General features: G+C 43.1%; 1 protein-coding gene across 6 annotated transcripts in view; it reads right to left on the bottom strand.

The window, feature by feature from the left end:
• The window catches only part of FLI1 (Fli-1 proto-oncogene, ETS transcription factor), an 89324-nt gene that overhangs the window by 55458 nt on the left and 13469 nt on the right, over nucleotides 1–20397 (bottom strand). The window contains exon 1 of one of the 6 annotated variants that reach the window (XM_049799411.1): nucleotides 20045–20204. The exons of the other annotated variants lie outside the window; for them this stretch is intronic. Within the exon in view, the coding sequence (XP_049655368.1) occupies nucleotides 20045–20062 (18 nt within the window). The 5' untranslated portion in view covers nucleotides 20063–20204. Of the gene's footprint in view, nucleotides 1–20044; nucleotides 20205–20397 lie in introns of those variants that run through there. 6 annotated transcript variants of the gene reach the window in all.

Consider the following 20397-nt stretch of genomic DNA (forward strand, 5'->3'; position numbering starts at 1 on the left):
ATCCACTTAAACAAAATATACAATTCAGTAAATATCAAGTATAAAACATTCAGGAAAGAGTTTACCTTTTTGCTCATCTCAATTCATAGTTTAAGATGTGCTCAATTTCCTTTAAGTATGATGGTCAAAATTAAGAATGTGCATAAACCTCAATAACCTGGGATGAGAAATGTATATGACCATGACTCATTATATTCAGGTCTACTCATCTGCTCACTAGCATTAGAGTTTACCATTTTGCTGCCATAAATTCTTTACATAAAAAAAAAAGAATATTGCTCGATTGATCAATGATGAATGCTATGCTCAGTGGAAAAAAACCCAGGTTAACTGACAAATAATGCATTTGTTTAGAAACAAACCCACGTTTTTTACTCAAGTCCCTAACACAATCAGCAAGAGAAGCAGAGAAGAAGGTTAATGTATGTGTTGCTATGTGGATTATAGTCACACCCTCACCCAGACACAAACCCTGTGCAAGCTGCAGTAAGAACAACAGGAAATGGCCTGGGGTATTTATAGCATTATTGTGTTTATCCTGAAGTGATGTTCTGCACAGATTATTATGAAGTTTTTCGTGGGAGAGGATAGAGCTTGTGTCAGCTGGAGATTTGCATGCACTTCACCCAGTATGGCCTCTGCTAAACTTGCATAGTCCTCCCTTTACCTTTCTTTGGTTTTTAAAGGTTTGCTGTATACTAGGACTTCTTTGCAGCTGACATGATGGGCAAACCCCCTGCAGTGCAAACAGCAATGCTGGTAACCAGTATTTTTGGCCTAAACCTATTTGCTTCACCAGATTTACAAACCCACAGTGAGATGTCATGAGAAAAAACCAAACCCACACGTCAGTGGTTCCGAATTTCTGAAAAATGCGGTCCGTGCTACACCAAGACAAAAGTTCTGTGCATTTTGGGTCCTATTAGCAAAGAAATTTATGACCCCCAAAACCTTTTATCAGAACCCAGGGTTTGCTCTTCAGGACAGATAAGTCCACTCCTGGGATTGTCTTTGTTTGGAGAATCATTTCTGTGTCCTTTATTTTCAGGTAGGGTAATGAAACACCTTCCCATTTATCCCTTTCTCCTGGGCAGGCATCCAGCAAAAAGTAGTAATTTTCATGGAAAGATCATCTACATATTCCCAGCCTGAGCCTTGCCACCTTTCTGCTGATCTGAACGTTGTAAAGACTTCTTCTAATTCATTCCCATCATCTAAATTCGGCCTGAAGTTTGATAAACACACACACACACACACACACACACAAGAAACCCAAACCAAAAAAACCAACACATATGGGAGATTAAACAGATAGTATGACAACTTAATATCTCTGTAGAGTAAAAACCCCTCCACCCACTCACAAAACCTATGCAAGCATATATCCATCTATGCAGACCAGTTTATCTCAGTGACAGATACAGAATAAGGACCATTAAAATAATAATGAGAAAAAAGTGTAACTCAGGAAGCAAAGAACCTGTTATTACTTCATTGTCAGAGCAGTTTTTTCTTATCTTAGTCACATCTCCTGAGGTTTGTTCAACTCATGAACAGCTCATGAACGTTCAGCTCATTTCTTTGTTTACACCCCATGATCTCTAAAAACCTCGATTAAATGCAATCAGAAAAATCCATCATATGACACTTAGGCCATTTACAGCCTGTGACAGTTATTAGCAAATGTTAACCTTTCCCTTGAGAAAACAGAAGGAAATCCTGCTTTAATTTAAGCTTTCAAATATCATCCCTCTCTATCTCTGCAGTAAATCAGAGCATCTCCATGATGCCATTGTTTGCAAATATAATAAGTACCGGTCTTCTCTGTTTAAAAAACAAACAGCAAGAGAAAAGCATGAGGAAGTCCCTATGAATGGGAGCAATGCTGCATTTCTGTATGTACCACATTAATTAATGCAATTGAGCCAATAGCCAAGCAAAGCTTGTTCCTATGAATACTGTTCAAATCATTATCAGTTCTATTAGTGCTTCATTATGGTTACACTGATCAAGACCAGATTTCCTGGGCTAATTTGCATCATATTCTGACAGGTGTTAGTCCAGGTGTCCTATTGTCAATCTGAATTAATAAACATGATTCACCCCCCTCCTCCTTTTATCATTTGTGTGATAGAGGGAATAATAGAAATGGAACGGGCCTGGGGGGGGTGGCAAAACAACTTATCTGATTACTTCTCCCCAAAAGGCCTTTCTTGGGGTTTTGCCAGGTTTAATTTTAAAATGCCAAGCTCACACACCACTTCCACTGCATCACCTACTTGCCAAATTACTTCCATGCCCTTCCCTCACTGGCTTGTGTCTTAATCTTTAGGCAGGGCTGCCCACAGGACAAGTTTGCACAGTGTACCATATTAAGATTTCTTTTTCCATCAAGTAAACCAATAAAGCACAAGCCAGCCCCCAACTGTTTCTGATTTGGACAGCCTTGTTCTAAGGTATAAACCTACTTGGATCTTCTTGTAGCCCTTAAAGTCATCATTGCGCATCCTTGGCATTTGGACCCTGTCAGCATCTACAGATTATACCTGTCTCCTTCCTTGCCAATTCATCACTCATAGCCTAAAATTAGACCCCCTTTTTTTTTTGTCTTTACTTTTTCTTCTTTTAAAGATGATGATGATCATGAGGAAGATGTATACAGCAAACAACGAAGGGCTTTGGTTTACAGCCACAAGCTTCGCAGTCGTGCCATCCCAACTTCCCACCTTAGGTCTGTAAGCAGCACAATCCCTGTTTGTGCAGTTTTCCTGCTTTGTAATAGACCCAGCACAAGTGTCTCTGCAGCATGCTTCGCACTTTTCTGGTTCAGAGCCTGCTGGGAGTGCCCGTGTAGACATGCACCAAGAGCCTTTTAATTGCACATAATCTTCATTAAAAGCCTAATTGTATTTATAACTGGGTTTTTATTCTTTTTTAGGACATAATTTCTAGCTTTTCCCTGTGATCCTAAGAAACTCACTTTTATTAAATAACTGCTGAGATTCTTATGTAATTAGAATGCAATTCAGGCTTTCCAGATTAAAATAATACCAGAAGACCTGGCAACAGCATTGCCATGTCATCCAGCATTTCTCTTTCAGTCCTACAGAAGTCAATTAGCCCCCACACTGTCCTGTTTCTTGCTTCCCTTTCATACACGCATTTCTCAAAGCCTCTCTGGCCATGTGGTATCCAGAACCAAATGCCTTCTGACACGTGCACTCGTATCATACAGAGTGTTTATTATGAGCCCAGCTTGGTGACATGAGAGTATTAATGCAGAGGTAGCTCACAACTGCACTGGCCTTGTTTGCTGTTTTCACCGGCCTGATAACTCTCATCAGCTGAATTGCTCCTCAGATTTCTTAGGTCTTTTCTGGCAAAGAGGAAATGCATTTAAGCCTGATACCAGGGATGCCCTCTTTGCCTTTGGGTGGGTGCAGTAGCTTCCCTTTCACTTTCTGCAGAGGCATCTCACTTGTTTTTTTGCTTTACTTAAGTCGTATGCCTCTTTCCCCACGTTTAATTTACCTCAGATCTCCATTGCTCATCTAATCTGCAATATAATTGTCCATCTAAAAATACAGGAGGCAAACCCCAGGCTTTCTTCATTACCTTCACTAGACTGGGTTTACAACAATTGAAGCTCCAGCTGTTTGTGTGCAAGGAATACATCTGAATTTCCTAGTATTTCTAGAAATTCATTCCCTCCTGTCTCACTTCACTAAGGTATGACTAGAGAGAGAAAACCCAGACTTCATGGTACATTTCTCAGCTCCTGCACTAACTAAGGTCCTGTGTGCCTTATCTTACGATAAGGAGCACTCGTCTAAAATGCCCAGGAGAGCAGGTGAATGAGCGTATCAGGAGACCAGACCTTCTATGCCTCAGGTTGCCTGTCTGGCTTACCTTGTGCATCTTTTTTTTTTTTTTTTTACCTTGTGCATCTTTTTTATTAAGATGAGTAAAGAACCAGCCTCTCTAAGTGAAATGTTTGCATCTGCAATCAGGGTTTCCACTCCTGCAACGCCCCCGCACCCAACCGCACTCTAGAGTTCCATGAAGTGGGGGAAGGCTCTGAGCTTGCTCAAAAGGCAAAACTCATTTTAACTGCATTTTCTCTCCCCTTTGTTTTTTTAAGAATCAGCTTGCAACAAATGGCACTTGCTAAATGACTGTCTAACAAGGCAAAATGGTGCAAACACCCCAGCGTGCCCCTCCCCAGCTGGAAAGCACTTGTCCTTAGCAAGCCAGGCACTGCGTCCCTGCTCACAACCGCTGTCAGGTGCATGCAGAAGAGGTTCCCAGTTCTATAGAGCATTGAGAGACAAGAGCTGTTTCTTGTTATTGCAGCCTCTAATGAAAATTTGCCTGCTACGTATCCAAATGTGATCTGGAAGCAGATTTGCACCTGTCTCAGCAGGCCGAAATCAAACAATAACAGCGCTGAGAGAGCAAGTTGGTCAGCAAACAGCAAGGGCGAAGTGAGCAGGCAAGAGCCCCCTTGGTATGCCTCTGCTCGACGGCTGCTCATCAGATTCTTTAATCAGATCATCAGAGCAAGGATTTTTTTGTGCTTTACATGCACATTATATACCTTTCTGCTCAGGAAAAGCAACCCACGGCCAACATGACCTTTGCATCTTTGATTGTCAGGGCTGGAAAGAAAAAAGTGCCCATGAGAGCATGTAGTACTGAGCGAACGATAGCCACTGCTCTCCCATAGGCTTCTAGAAATGCAGTGGTGGGGTGCAGCTACCACCCTTCCTGTTCATGCTGAGGGGCTGCGACTATACAAGCTCAATACAACGTGTGTTGCATGAGATTTCTGTTAATGCAATTGGTTTAGGTTATACGGGCTTCAGAGCAGAGACTGTTTTTTTCTGTGTTTCAAAAGTGACTAGAACATTTTATGTCCTATAAATAGTGTCTTTCCTTTCCTAGTTGCAAAAACCCCATCTCTTACATCCAGCTGCTTTGAACTTTATTTCAGAGAGGATTTTCTATTGACATTTTAGGCACCTACAGCATTCTTTATCCAGGGCTTACAAAGCTCTTTGTGAAGATTTGTCAGTTTTCAGCCTTACCTCAGAAGAGCATTACCCATTATTATTTCACAATTAAGAAAATCAAGGCACAGAAACCTCTAATGATTTGCTCAGGGTTTCTGGGTAAGAGAGAGGAATAAAGCCAAGGAGACTCCACTTGCAGGCTTTTGCTCTAATGACTGAACAGCATTCTTCAAAAAGTCTAGCTTTTTCGAAAGAAGGGACATGTGAGCGTGATTGTTATCTGCTGAGCAGAGTAGATACCAGATGAGAGATCTTTCCTCTTTATCTTTTTACAAAATAATAGATGACTGATTATGATCTTAGATGCTAAGAAAACTTTGTTACAGATAATTTCAGGTTTCTGAACATGTTTCCCTTCTAGAAGTATCCTTATCTATATAAGCCATTAAGTTAGTCACAACGAAGAGTGAATAACCAAGTGCATGTCTTGGGCACAATTCCTGGTGAAACAGTCTACTGCCTGACTCAGAATGAGTAAACCTCAAGTTGCCCCTGTGCTAGTGCTGGGTGAATATACACACTCTGGAGAATAGTTCCTATTCCAAAGAGCTCAAGGTCTGGGTAGGCAAGATAGATAAACAGGGACTGATCAGTCCTGCCTAAGCATTCAGTGGCTTCCTGTGGTTGTACAGAAAGTCACTGGCAGAGCCAAGAATCAAATTCAAGTGTCCTGGATCATAATCTCATGTTTTAAGCACAAAACATCATGGTGTTGGGTTTTTTTCCTAACATATTTGTTACTCTTAGAACAAAGCTACCTTTCAGAGCTCCTTTGTAGGATTCCCCCAGAGTGTGGGAGCTGGCCATCCTGCCCCACTTCAACACCTTATCAGCTCCAGATGAAATATTCTGCACGTAAGCAGGTATGTAGCTGCATCAATCCATATCGCTGCAGTACTGGGTTCAGTAACGGATTCAAATGAAGGACTAGAGCCAAGGACTTGTCCTGCAAAATTACTTTTGAAGCGCTTTATGTGTACAATGCTACAGAAATCAACAGTGATACTCATTCAGACCTGTTCACCCCCCTCACCCTAGCTTGAATCCAGGTCAGTTTTGATGGTGTCAATGGAACAGCGAAGGTGCAAAAGATGCATATTTACATATATATATATATATAAAATTAGCATTGCCTGAGATCCATTTTTCAGCTGTTTGCTTAACTTCACCAGTTTAACTTGCAATTTATACTGAGTAAGAGAAGAACCATGCTCCTTTTATCCACTGTAGCTGATGATACTCAACAGCACTTTGTTTACTTAGTATATTGCACATTCATTGAGTCTTGTATCAATAAACACTGCATCTGCTGACACCATCTGTACCAAATACTGCTTCATGGACAAAGCTTATTTGCAGATACACCTAACACTCAAGTACAGCCCATTTCAGACAGTTAGACTCCTTACAGCTTTTTGACTTGCTACCTGAATTAAAATTATGGCAGGCCTGCTAACCTCTGTTAAAAAAACAAAATACACCCACTTGTATTTGCTATTAAAGACTTAAGTTCACAGAGGTAGAGAAAAGTGTCTACGAGCACTCATGTATTTGTGAACGCATGCATATGCAATGTAGAGGAGGGCTTGGAAAGACACAGCTTGAAGCAGTGATGTAAATGTGAGGGAACCAGAGGGTGGTCCTTGTGTGGTAGAAGAGGCCGTGAAAAGAGCATGCACCTTCCTAACATGAAGGTTCATCTCAAGAAGGGAGGGCTGTCCCTGCAGAGCTGAGCCCTCGGGACCTCAAAATAGCTGGTGTCACTGGTGACATGACCTGGGAAAGACCTGGGTAAAGAAAGGCCTGGGCAGCATTTGGGAGAATGGTCTGTCAGGACGCGGAGGGATTTCTTTTCACAGCCTGCTCTGTTTCTTCTCCTTTGCTACACACACCTGTTACATACACGTTTCACCTCTCTGCTGGTGTACACACACCTTCCACATCACACATTTCCAAACACGTTTGCATGGCACGTTGGCTAACCTCCTCCAGGCTGGCACAGAACAGTGAGTGGTGAGAAAACTCCTGCTCACAAGATAGGGTTTCTGTGGTTTAGGGTTATATTAATTAATTAATTCTTTTTTATTTTTGTAAGTCTGCAGCTGCTGGTTTTGAAACGACCAATCCTAGAGCTGCAGAAGTTTGAAAGAAAGGGTAAGAAATCAATGGAAGAAATAGACAATCTCAGTGGGGTCCTGACCATGTACTGGCTGCTATTTTTTAAAACACATAAAAATTTGGCTTATGTAAGGAACCATCTGGTATTTAGGCCTAGTTGAAATTTTAGCTGTGTGCGTGTGCTCTCTGTATGAATCAATGGAGCCGCTTCGCAGGCGCATGCACGTACTCTGCTGGACTCCTTCACCAGGCAGTCCAGGGCACTGGCTGCAAAAATCTGGAAAACCTATTGGACTTCACACCCTTCTTACTCCTTCTGGACAGCTCGTAATGGTCTCTGAATCTAAGGAAAAACATGCCTGCCCATCACAGCTGCAATGCTACAAACCCACGTTACAAGTAAGTGCATGACCCCAAAGATTACTAGCTATACCCATGCCTCAGGAACATGGTAGAAGGTTGTTGAATGTTAATAAAGAACATAATGGCAAGAACCACTGGGTTTCTTTCTGTTCATTACATTGCATTGCAGGATGTGACTGCACTGAGATCACTGAAGCTGCTGCTTGTGAATAGAACTGAAGTCAGTCGCCCCTTTTAAGAGCATCTACTCCAAATCAACCAGACAAGGCAGAGAGGAAAGGAAGCATTTGCTTACTTCTACAGATGAGAAACTGAGATACAGAGAGATGAAGTGAAATGCCTGAACTCATACAGGAAACCTGTGGCAGAGCAACTAACGGAACCAGGTTGGGCACTGCTGAGGACAAAGACTGGAGTGAATTAACTGCTCACAGATTTTTCTGACTCACCAGAATTGGGAGAAAAAAAAAAAAAAAAAAAAAAAAAAAGGCGTTGCAATCCCAGAATTGCATCAGGGAGGGTTCTTCCAGTGTGTGTTAATGCCAAGCACTAGGAACAGCATGTGCCACTCCAGTGACTCATGCTGGGAAGACAAATTCAAACAGGAACAGGTGCAGCTGAGGGCTAAAGAATAACTGGGAGAAGGGGGGTTTATGAAAGGGATTAGAAGATTTTGTTTTTCACAGCAAAACAGAGAGAGGTATGGCGGTGGTCTGTAAATACACTGGGGGCATAAGGTCAGGGAAAGGAAAGTGCTGTTTAAGCCAGTAGTGCTGGCATGAGAAAGGTGTGAATCAGTCATGACCAAATGCCAGTCCAAAATCAGAAGAAACTATTCAAACCTCAGAATGAAGAAGTTACAGAAATCCTTTTCAATGGGGAGCAGTGGTGGTGGAAAGAAAATCCATCCATCCTTTACAGAAACCTTGAAGAGTTTGGGAAAGGAATGTTAGAGCATGGTCATGTCTGACAGCAGAGCGGAGCTCAAGAATTGCTTCCACTCTGGAGTTCAAATTAAGTGCCTTAACTTTTCTTCACTCCTAAGGAATTTAGAAGAAGAATCTTGTTACAATGGTGCTTAGCACAACAGAGACCACTCTGGTCTCTAGGCACTGCTGTAGCACAAATAATTCATAACACTAATGATCAACCATAATTACCTCCTTCCTGAAGTAGAGATTACATATGAGAATACCAAAAAATGAAGAGCAGGGAACTAACTGCAAGCTTATTCCATCTGTTAATGACCACCCCATATTCTGTGAGAATGAGAAAACCTCTGCTCTCAAATACAGTGGTGCAAATCCAGAGGATTCATCGCAAACAAGCTTGAACTTCAGTGCATTGCTTTCTCTTTCTAAAGGGGGTGAACTCTATCCATTTGTTAAAACTTTTGCCCACTGCTCTGGAAGCGCTGTGAAGGCAAAGGATCCTATAACTGTGAAGCTGGGTTTCAGATGCCCTGCAGAAACCAGCAAGTGGACAGAGAGTAGTGTCATCTTTAATACTTATGTGCAGAAACCATGTGTCCCAGGCATGAATCTGTTGGGGCGCAGAGTTAAAAGTGGATATACACTTTTCCTACCAAAAAAGTATCACGTGGTGATGCGTATTGGGTAAGTTTTTGACACAGCCTTCCATGTAACACTACTCAAAATCCAGAGGACCCAGTATAATTAAGGGGAGGACAGAGCTGCTTTTCAGAAGAAATGGACTAGAAGGTACCGTGGCAAAGCCCTGTTCCAGATCTTCCTCTGGAAAATTTCTGCATGGGTGAGAATTATCATTTTTCAGTCTGGACCTGTCTGTGCTCCTTCTTCCACTTTACGCAACACAGAAGGCAAATTGCAGCACAAAAACAATGTACTGTGAGATTCTGCACAGACGCTCAATCTGTGGCAGGACGGCAAGGAGCTGGAGTTTGGGCCACATGCCATTGCAATGGTAGCAGTTTCGCTTCAGCTTACTAGAGATGTCTCAGATTTCAAGTACAATCTTAGTGTCACAAGGGAATTCACGATCACTCGGATAAAATGTAGCACACACGAAATTTGCACGCACACTTGTCTGGTAGAAAATGGGATTCAGAAGAAATATGTGCAAGTAAAAACACTCCAGATCCTGATAAGACACACTGGTTTTCTCTGTGCGTCAGTTCCTCACTTAACACAGGATCATTCTTTCTCTTGTCACAGTGGAGCTGTTACAGACAATTTTGGTAATATTTGCGGGATGATACTTGAGAGTTCTTGCCTAACAAATCACTTCACTACGTGCTTATTTTAAAGCCTGGTTGGTTCTAATGAAGTAAGTTGTATTAGTTTATGGCTCTTAGAACCAGAATATAAATATTTGTGCTGTGGAAAGATATACATGTGCATATTAGATCTAATTAAGGAAGGATGTTACCACGCATGTCGCATGAATTTAGCGGGCAAGTTCGGGTTAGGAGTGTCATCATCAGAAAAATTATTCTTGCTGGAGCAAACCATTTCTGAAAGACTAAGAGTTACACAGACTGTAGTCTAGATCCTCAGTATGCCTCAAAGACACCCACAGCAACTGTGATACCTACTCAAAATAACTTTCAGTCTTTTAGGATCAATTTATAAGTGGTGATTTATCCTGCTTTTGATAATTTCTGGCTCTAGTGATTTTTCTGCGTATCAGTGATAAAACTCATGTAAGGGTGTTTAAGGTCCAGCCTCTGCTACAAATCCCTGGGCAGTTCTAGTGCCAGGGACTTGTGAATGGCCACCAGGACTCTTTGCATCTCTGATGGTGACTTGCTGAGCGACCAGTTGCTTCCTGCATTTCATTTCCGAGTTGTTTTTGGTTTGTTTTTTCTTTGCCTGCTTAGATTAGGGGCTCTTATTCCATCTATGTGCCATGCTTCGTCTTGGTGGGGGCCTCTGGGGACAACTACTATAATACAAGGAATTAATCATACGAGTCACAACTTCTGGTTCTAATCAGGAGTCAGTCCTAAAGGCTGATCTGCAACACGACCCTCATGGACAAATCCTCAGAATTTAATAGGGATTAAATCAATAGAGTTTTTATGGAAATTGAATTATACTGTATAGAAATTGTTCCATAAACAGAACACAGCAGAAAAGGTGAAACTTCCTTGATTTTCCCCTGGATTTTACAGAAGGGATATAATTTTCTGATACCTTTCCCTATGTAATCCAAAGTTATTTGATTAAAAATTACACTTTTCAATGTAAAGTCATAAGATTTTGGTATTACATGAGAAAACCTCAAATCAGTACATTGAAACCTGCAGAAAGGCAATTCTGTAGGAGGGCGATGATGTTAATTCTTTTCCTTGCTTAAAGCAACATAGTTCCTGCTCCTCCCTTAGGCTTGGGTGAGCAGGGCTCCCTGGAAACTCTGCCTTCTTGTTAGCTGATGCGGTGCAGGAATCCTCTGCTGCTTCAGTCTGTTTTAACCACTGCCTATCTGGCCACCCTTTCAAGTTTACACACCACACACATACATGAAGGCGTATGCAGAAAACAGTCCAAGTCCAGAATCTTTTATGCTATTCCATATTCTGCCATTCCTGAAAGTTGATGGTTTGGATAAATGAACCTTGGTTACAAGCTACCTATTTTGGAGAGGCTGAACTTGCAAATTCATATGCAGATGGCCAACAGGCAGCAGAGCTTGCAGTTTCCCCTCTCCTTTCTAAGTCTGCTGAGCTCTGGTGGGTTGGATAAATGGGTAAACTCTAAGCATGAACGAATTGCACTGATTTCAGTGGGAATTTGCAGATATCCCGTGTATATTTCTCAGAATCAGGCCCATGTTTGCACTTAACTCTGTGCTAACATATAACTCCATACTTCTGTAGTTGCTATTAGTTGTGTTCAGAAGCACTTTTACATGCATCTAGTCAGTCCTGATCCGAGATCAAGTGATTCTTGTCATTCAAGTGAACAAGAATTTGGGATTCTTTTAAAGAAAAAGCATCAGCTCTGACATGTGGAGATCATGAAGGGATGGTGCATCTCAGCAAAACAGTGTGCTTGTCAGCTGGGTAGGAGGTAGTAGCTGGGGGAAGATGGTGCTTTCCCAAGGGACAGGCTCCTTACTTCATGGCAAAATTTGGATTTTGCATTGAATCTTTCATATCCATAGCATGTTCCTAATGTGACTGGCAGGACTGAAATAGAACTGCAGCCCCATAACAGCTAAGGGAAACAGTTGTTAGAAGAGAGTAACTGCCATTCAGTGTGGTGGTTTAAGAGAATCATTCCTGTTAAAATGCATAAGGCTGCCAGTTACAGTATGTACTAGGGCAATGCCATTTGTACTGTATATGTGTAGCTGTTTTGGGGAGCATCTCTGCCAGTGGCCAGCATTTTTCAGGACACAAAGTTCCAGCCCCAAGTTCAAATACCAAATGAGTTCACGCATACAAGCCTGTGCAAATCAGTGAGATCTCAACACCTGATTATTTGCTTTAGGAGAACATTAAAGATCCTGTATCTCTAGTAACATGCAGAGTCTTTAGCCAAGATTTTCCTTTTCTGCTTTACTTGGGTAGACTAGAGCATGGTGGCTGCCCACTGCTCTGGAAGTGGCTTCTTTTCAACAGCAACACGGTTCTTGCCCCTCTGCAGTTGGCAATGCAAAACTCAAGTAGATATGAAGAGGGCACTATGACTCTAGGCAGCCTGACTCAGAGACTGGGCAGAAAAAAAAAAAATAAAAGGCAAATGTTCGATGCTAACATTATACGAAGTCCCAAGGAGATTTGGAACAGGAGCAGCAGAGGAGTTACAGTTTCCTTTGTTCTGTTAAAAGGAAAAAGGAAACACATCAGGAAACCAGACTGTGGAGTACAGGAAGTCTCACTTTGGCTGATAAAAAGGAACTGATGTGAGGTTGGTTCAGATGCAGTTATAAGTCAATCAAGCTTGGAACAACAAGAAGAGCTATTCAGAAGAAACCAGAGAGCCAAATTTCTGCTTTTAGCTGTAAAAAGGGTATTTTAACCTCTCCTAATCTTTTCCTTATCTTTTTTTTTTAAAGAAAACTGCTATAAAAAATGTTCTAATAAGAATTTTCTCAGTGTACAAAAATCAGTTTCCCAAACTCACCACACCTTCCACTGACCCCACCATACCTTACTCCGGTTTCTTTTTTTCACTCATCGACCAACTTAAAAAACTGTATTCTTGCTGATTTATCTCCTCCCCTCAGATCAAAACCAGCAGTAGTTAGGAAGGACAGTTTTTTTGCTGAGTGAGAAATCAGCAAATGACTAATTAAAGGCTCTCCTGCCCGTTGTGTTATTTTCACTCCCTCTGCATGATTGACAAGCATGGGCCAGTATGCTAACGTTTAATTCCTGGGTGTGCAGCCTTGTCAGGCTGGGGTGTGGGTGTTTTATAATATTATTTTTTTTGAGTTGTTTCTTACTCCTTTACAGCCCTGTGGTCGGTTGAGCTCTGGGTTAGTCTCTGCTGGAAGAACAGGAACAAGATATATGCCAATAAACCACTTAGCTTAGCTGTATCCATGACATTTACTGCAAAAGCCTCTACTGAGCTGTGTTTCTGACTGTATTTTAAAAAGATCTGGAAAAGAAAGAATGCTTGGTACACATGAAGAGCCAGGGTCATACCAATGCTGAAAAGAAGCAAAGGCTGAGATTTTGCAAGACGCCTGTGGGATTTAGCCTTACTTCTCCCATCTATTTCCAGTGATAATTGTATATTCAATGCCCCTTAGCCAGTTTTGCAAATCTTAATGAACAGGTTTCTACACAGAATCAAAGTACTTTGTTAAGCACCTAGAAAGCAGCCTGGTTTTCAGAGGGAACAGTCACCTTCAAAAGTTAATGTTACAGGCTGCCAGTACCTTTACAAATCAAGCTTCTTGCTTAGTTACATAAATATGCACTTACATACCTATATTTAGGGTTCTGGCTTCAAAACATGGAAACAAAACAGAATAAGATATAATAAAGTGTCTCTGGTATCAAATACTGACGGTCCCTGTCAGGTCATTATTTCAAAGTTTTGCCTTTGGTGCTGTTTGTCACTGGAGAAACAGAAGGTTTGTCAGGACATACTTAAATGTCTTCAACAGTAACATACAGTAACATACATCTCTTTTGTTTAGGTCTCTGTCTTACAGCTAAAAGAAAAGCTTTTCGTAGCGGAGGTGGGGGAGGAGGGAGGTAACGTTTGTGGCTTTACTACAAGAGACAGGTTTCTAGATCAGTGTTACTAGCTGTGTAGATATGCATCAGTAATTATGTGGCCTGGGTAATGAGAAGAAGAAAGAAAATAAGCAGTAGGTGCATTAATATTTTGAAGGCTTTGATATTTGGAACCCAGTAGAGTAGATTATACATAGTCCTGTAACATACATTGCTGTTTATGCAATTTAGGTTGATGATAAGTTGCTTGATCGGCACCCTGACTGCCCGGGTGCTTGTGATCATGCAGCACGCACATTAGCAAAGACTTGGGTCCGCCATCAGGCGAATTATTTCCAGAAGGAGGCAGAAAACCACATTTGCGTGGTGATATTTTAGTCTGTATTTTCAAAACCAGCTATAAATATGCACTCACAGCCTTGTAAGAAAACATTTGTTCACTCAGAAAGTGTTCTTAGGCATCACCCAGGGAAGTGTGACAGGGCTTTGTATTAACTGAGAAGTACACTGCAGGCAGCTCTTTTTTTTACATGCCAGTGCTACATATGCATTGGACGCTTATGTTCACATGTGCACGAGAGCACATGAGAGTCACAGACACTGGAAATAGATCTGTTGTTCAATTCAGAACAAAAGATCTAAAGAGAATTTTACATTTGGGGGGAAAATTGGCTTCAAACCAAGTGGTAGAGCTGAGCTTAATGTATTAGACCTGTTTTTTTTAGGCAAGCCATGCACACATTCATGCATGCTCTCGTACTAACACCATGCTTCTGCAGCATTAGGTGTTTAGCAAACCCACAAATATCTGAAAATCTGAAGTTAAGGGTCCCTTGGCTCCTTTAATTTTCCTGCTTGTGCATGTTTGCACTGAGATAGGACCTACGGTCTTTCTTTAAGTGGTCATGTAAACTCAGGCAGAATGAGAAAATTTCATTTTTCAAAGGCAGCTTATGAGGTGCTGTAGAAGAACTTCACATGCGGATGTTTTACAGGGGGGAAAAGAATGGAAGATGCTCTGTTTATATGTTCATAAGTTCTAGGTCTGATCCTTGTGAGAAGATGTGAACTGAAATCAAGAGGAAAGCCTTCCGTAAGACCAAGAAGAAGAGACCTGAAGAAAATAAACTCTGCTTCCTGCAAAAATTGCTATAAATGCCCTTCCCCCAACACATCTCACCTTATCAGCATGTCATCTAAGACCTCACTTCAAGGTGCAACCTTACCCTTTGCTTCTCTTGATTTCTGTCCCTTTCTCGTACTACTCCAATGAATGCTCTTACACACCAAAACTCCAGCAAAACACTCCTTAGAAGAAACGCTGCAAGGAGTGACAGAAACCGGGCCTCCCCCCACTACCATCTTACAGCAGGAATATCACAAAATTAAAATAAATAATTATAATAAAAGCATGAAATTCTCAAGACATGCAAGCTACTACTTAAAGTGACCACATCCTGTCAGGGTAAAATCCACAGTGGTAGAGACAAACTATACAAGGCTCTCAGCACCTCTTTAAAGCCTCTGAGTGAAACCCCAAATGCCTAAATTCTAAGCAGTTGGTGCTGTTTTGTTGTGTATTAGGTTTGCTTCAGACTAATCTTCCTTCCTAGAGCAGGAACAATTTTCTTACAGAGCAGCAGAGCTACCCAGTTTACCGACTCTAAAAAGACTTTTCAAGTGTTTTACTTGCGTAGCAAATGGGAGTTAGTACTGAACATCTCGAGTCGAAAGCACCCAGTACTACAGCGTGATTGTAAGCTCATACTAAGGCACAATGCATTTGCATACAGATCTTTGAGGGAAAATAAAGTAGCATTATAAAAATATTCCAATTACAAAATGCTTCTAACAGCTTTTTGCTGTGGTATATTAGAAAGCCATGATGCAATATAAATATTAGCTGAATAGAGACTAGGGTATCAGGGAATATCATCATTTATGCCTTGGAAATTTCAGGTGGTTTTGTTCAAAATTGCTTTTGAGGGACAGCAACATGGAAAGTCTCCAGTGAGCAAGCATCTTTGTGATTTTATTATTTTTTTTTAATCTGGAGATGAAGAGTCTTGCCCTAAGAGTCAATGCCTTTTTGCCAGGAAAGGCAATCTCTAAAGGGCCAAAGCCAGGGCAATTTAAAAATGGCAAAACAGGCATTTAAACTTACTCAAAAAGGAAATATATTCTTAGTTCAAGATCTTGATGGCCAAGTTTCAGGATGAGAGGCGAGCGCCTACAGTTCACAAATGACAAGAAACAGTGATTGCTATAGAAACCCTACTCCACCCTTTGCTATAGCAACACCAACATACAAGTTGTCTTCTCATGGAAGGAGACAACTATGGTTGTCATCTACTCGAGTAATGCAAAATTTTCATTGAATGCCCTTCAGATGGTCAATCTCTTATGTCCAGAACATAAGGTTAAACATCCTTTCACAGAATGAAGGCAGCAGTTACACAAAAAGTGCTTTTTTTATTAACAGTCAGGCTTTGGCAAGTGTATTTACTTTAATTATTGTCCACATGTAAAGTGGAACTGAAACAACTAAACCAGTTTGAAACCACACCATTTGTTATTGTGAGGAAGTCCATGCATGGGCATCTTGCTGAGATTAGATGTACCCTTTTTTGATTTAATTTGAGGCAATGAAAACCAAACCCCCCAAACACAATGTAAATTAAGTCAAAGCGGGATGTTAATCCAAAGAAGATGTGATCTGAAGTATCTGGAGACATACAGTAAAAATGTTATTGACTATTTAAAATTAGTGCAAACACAAGCCATCCTGAGTTTCACTGCCTCCCAATCATCTTCTGCAAGTGTTATTCACAGAATATGAACTGAATATGGAAATGAACTAATAAAGATTTGCTGCACTTCTTTCTCCGTAGAAGACCTTAGAGCATTGCTCTAGAGGTCACTTTTCAGGCCAGCCAGTCCACCTCCCCTGTCAGGTTTTAAACAGATTATTTGAAGAATGCAGCAAAAATTGCCTCCCACCACCTCAGTAAGTGATCTAATTCCCCTCAAGATAAATAATTATTTGTGAAGAAATAAAAACGCATTCTAGACCTGGTGCATTGGCTCAGCAACATCATATGTGATGTAAGTCAGTGCATGATGGGGAAAGATGACTTAGAGTCCCAAGTTAATCCCATAATATATGTTTATATCTGTGGAATTCCCTGAGCTTTGGGTTAAAAAACTCCGACAACAACTTCAATTCACACTTTACACCATGTCCACAAAGGATGCAAATGTAGCCCAGGATCATCATGTGATTGTGAGCCCTTAGGACAGCTCAAGGCTACAGTGGATTTACCCTTTTACTGCAAACTTACCTGGCAGTTGGGCAGGTTTGCAGTTAAAGTATTCCACATAGTCAAAACCAGCCATGAGAGAGTCTGTCATCAAAACTCTTTCTGAATGGCATAAAAACATTAAGAGGAAAATACAGGCACAATATTGGGGATCACAGGGTGAAGGGAGAGATTTTTATAGTAAGCTGGACTCAGACTCCTGCATCTGCCAACTGTGCAGTTAAAAGTCTTTGGCTCAATTAAAACAATTTGTCCATGGAATATTTTTGCATAGATTTGAAAAAACAGTCACTTGTTTTGTTTAACTTGAAGACAACCACCTGGAACGCGTAGCCCTCTCCCATATCTATTCTGCGCTGCATAGCATTTATCTCCTACACAGACAGGTATATTTCTGAGTTTACGGAGGGAAGTGCTTCTTAACCATGCCGGTACACAAGTTTCATCTGGTCCTTCACCGTGCTCTTGCTCTAGATAATGAAAGCCTTTTTCTGTGTTTTTCTTGCTCTGTAGTCACTCATGTGCATCTTTCTGCCATATTATTTCCCAACCCAAATGCACAGCTTTGAGAGAAAACAGTGCATACAGCCTACAAGAGAGCAGATCTCACAATACAATTGCTTTTAAATTGCTTTCCTCTGGATACAGTACAGGTTTGCTTTACTATGTCTTAGAATATAGAAACCCTACCCTGAAGCACAGGTTATATATAGAGCTCAGCACATTAAAAACACTTAAGCATCTGAAGCCACATCCTCTCCCCTTGCCCTTCACCTGAGACAAGCTAGGCAAGGTGGCCTAACCCCTTCCTTTTAGTGGTGAGCTGAAGCAAATCTGTTGATGCGTGGGTCTGATAGTCCTTGGAAACCCACTCTTTTTCTCCCCACTAAGAAAATTTGCAAGAACTCTCAGATAATCCTGAGGGAACTACAGGAGCACTGAGCTAAATGCATGGTCCAGAAAAGGGGTAAATTACAGGAGGCAGCAAACAGGACATGGGGACCTGCAGCAACTTGCTGATGAGCCTGGAACTGCTCAGTAAATTAACCCAAGAGGAGACCCTGGTATGTCTGGATGCTGTCTCTCTTAGCCAAGTTCTTTTTGGAACAAGTGAGGCAGGACAATTTAAGAAAAGGCTGCAGAGCAGTCAGCGGACAGATCCAGGAGCCGGGACAGTGACCTGGGATGCGGCTGAGTTCCTCCTTTCGCCATGGCCTCCCCAACGTGACTGTAGGCCTAGCTGCTAAGTGTTGCAGTTCCTCATCTCCAAACTGGGGGGGGGGGGGGGGGGGGCTGAAGGGGGGTTAGCAATAATACTTTGTAATACTGGGTGACTGGGGAGAGGAGGAGCTACCAGTAGGCACCACAAGCTACGTGGGTCATGGAAATACTTCAGCACCTTTCAGAGGATGGTGCGGGGGGGCTCGTGGCCTGTGCAGAAAAGCGAGTCCATGTGTGCACCACAGCAAACGTACAGATGGGAAATTTCTGCACTTTCACTGCACAATATTTAGGGCTCCACAAATCAAAGAAGGTTGTGGTGCACTAAAAGTATCCTGAATGAGGCCTGGGTTACTTTTGCTACAGATCTGAGGAGGTGATGGGGGAAATGTGTCTTATTCCTGCCATACCTCCCAAATTTTGTGCTTTCAATGCTCCTGCTTTCTCTCCTCCTTTCCGACATTCACCCTTTCATTCCCTCCTTCTTTCCTCTTTCCATTTTCTCTTCCTGCCCATCTCCTTCCCTCCCCCTTCTTTTGAGACCCTTCTAAACAGTGCACTTGTCACAAGCTGCAATCTAAGGGAGAAGGTTTCAGTTCCTGCCAGTTTGCAGCCTCTTTCTCCCCAGGTCAGCAAAAAAAAAAAAAAACAAAAAAGAAAAAGACGACTTTTAAGAAGAGATCAACACCCCACCCAGGCGATAAGGCATCTTTCGAAATCCTCCAACCCAAACACACCCACAGCGTCTCTCGCTTCAAGGCTCTGCTGTTCGAGCTGCTTCTGTACTACAGTGCTCCCTCAAGAAGAGCCCGTAAGAACTGCACAAGGGTGTCCGTCCCCGTCGTCCCCCCCCCCCCCCCAGCAAGAAAGCCAGCCTTCTGCTGCCTGGGCTTTGAGAAACAGCGTGAGCCACTTCTAGGTGCTTGGAAAAGGCTTGGTTTAGCTTTGCAGAGGCTGACGGACCGGCCGGTTGGATGGGGGTAAGGGAGGGGGAACCGCTCTCCAACTCGCAGCAGTCCTCGGTTGCTCAAGGCCACCAGAGGTTGGTTGGTCCGCGGTTTTTTGCCACACTCTTTGCTTCCCCTTCCCCCTGCCTCGCCCCAAGTTAGGGTGAAGTTTCTCCTCCAAACCGCCCCGTACCTCGCTCCCCCCCCCCCCCCCAACCTAAAAAATAATAATTAAAAAAAAAAACCTCTGGAGGAAAGCGCACGGGCGACCACCAGCACCAGCAGTGCCTTTCGAGCAGGGCCGGGCGAGGAAATCGGAGCCAGGGGCACACATCCGAGGCCAAGCTCGGAGCCGCTCTCGCCTCTGCCTCCTCCGAGCCGCTCTCGCCGCCGGCCCCAGCCTTCCCCCCCCGCCCCCCCCGGCACCCCGGCTCTCTCCGAGGCGCCTCGCAGCCCCGGGGGCAGGAGCTGTCACTGTCTTTTCACCGAGCCAGGCGGGTCCCCGGGGCCCCCTCCTGGGCCCCGTCCCGTCCCCCCCCACCTCCGCGGAGAGCAGGCAGGCAGGCGGCTGGCCCCTTACAGCCCCGCGGAGCTGGGGTACGAGCCGGCTCCCCGTCGGCTGCGAAGCCCCCCGGGCAGCGGGGAGCCGAAGGGGAGAGCCCCGACACGCTGCGAGCAACGGAGGAAGAGGAGGAGGAGGAGGAGAGACCAGCCGCTCCGGGGCGGAGGGACGGAGCCGGACCCCGACCCCCGCGCCCCATCCCAACACCCCCCCCCACCTCCCCGGCTGGAGGGGTCCCCCAGCCCCTCCTGCCCCCCCCTTACCTTAATAGTGCCGTCCATCTAGAATAACTTCCAGCCGGTACCAGCAATATTCCACACATTGACCCGGTTTAGCCTGCAACCGAAGCCTCCTGAAGTTTTTAATCCTTCTCTCTCTTTTTGCTTTTCTCCCTGCCCTTCCAGCGGTTTTGCTTTTCTCTCTGTATCCCCTCTCCTCCTCTCTCCCTCCCTCCCTCCCTCTCTCTCTGTCTCTCTCTTTTTTTAACTTTGGTTGTTGCAGCAGAGCGAAAAAGAGACAGTTAACCGGATGAAACGTTTTTTTCTGCTAATTTTGGGAAGTGAAGTCACTCGAGAAGGAAACTTTCGTCTCTCCGCTGGTCCTGCCTTCTTGATGA

The sequence above is a fragment of the Accipiter gentilis genome, chromosome 5 (assembly GCF_929443795.1).
Source record: "Accipiter gentilis chromosome 5, bAccGen1.1, whole genome shotgun sequence".
In the NCBI taxonomy this organism is placed as follows: domain Eukaryota; kingdom Metazoa; phylum Chordata; class Aves; order Accipitriformes; family Accipitridae; genus Astur; species Astur gentilis.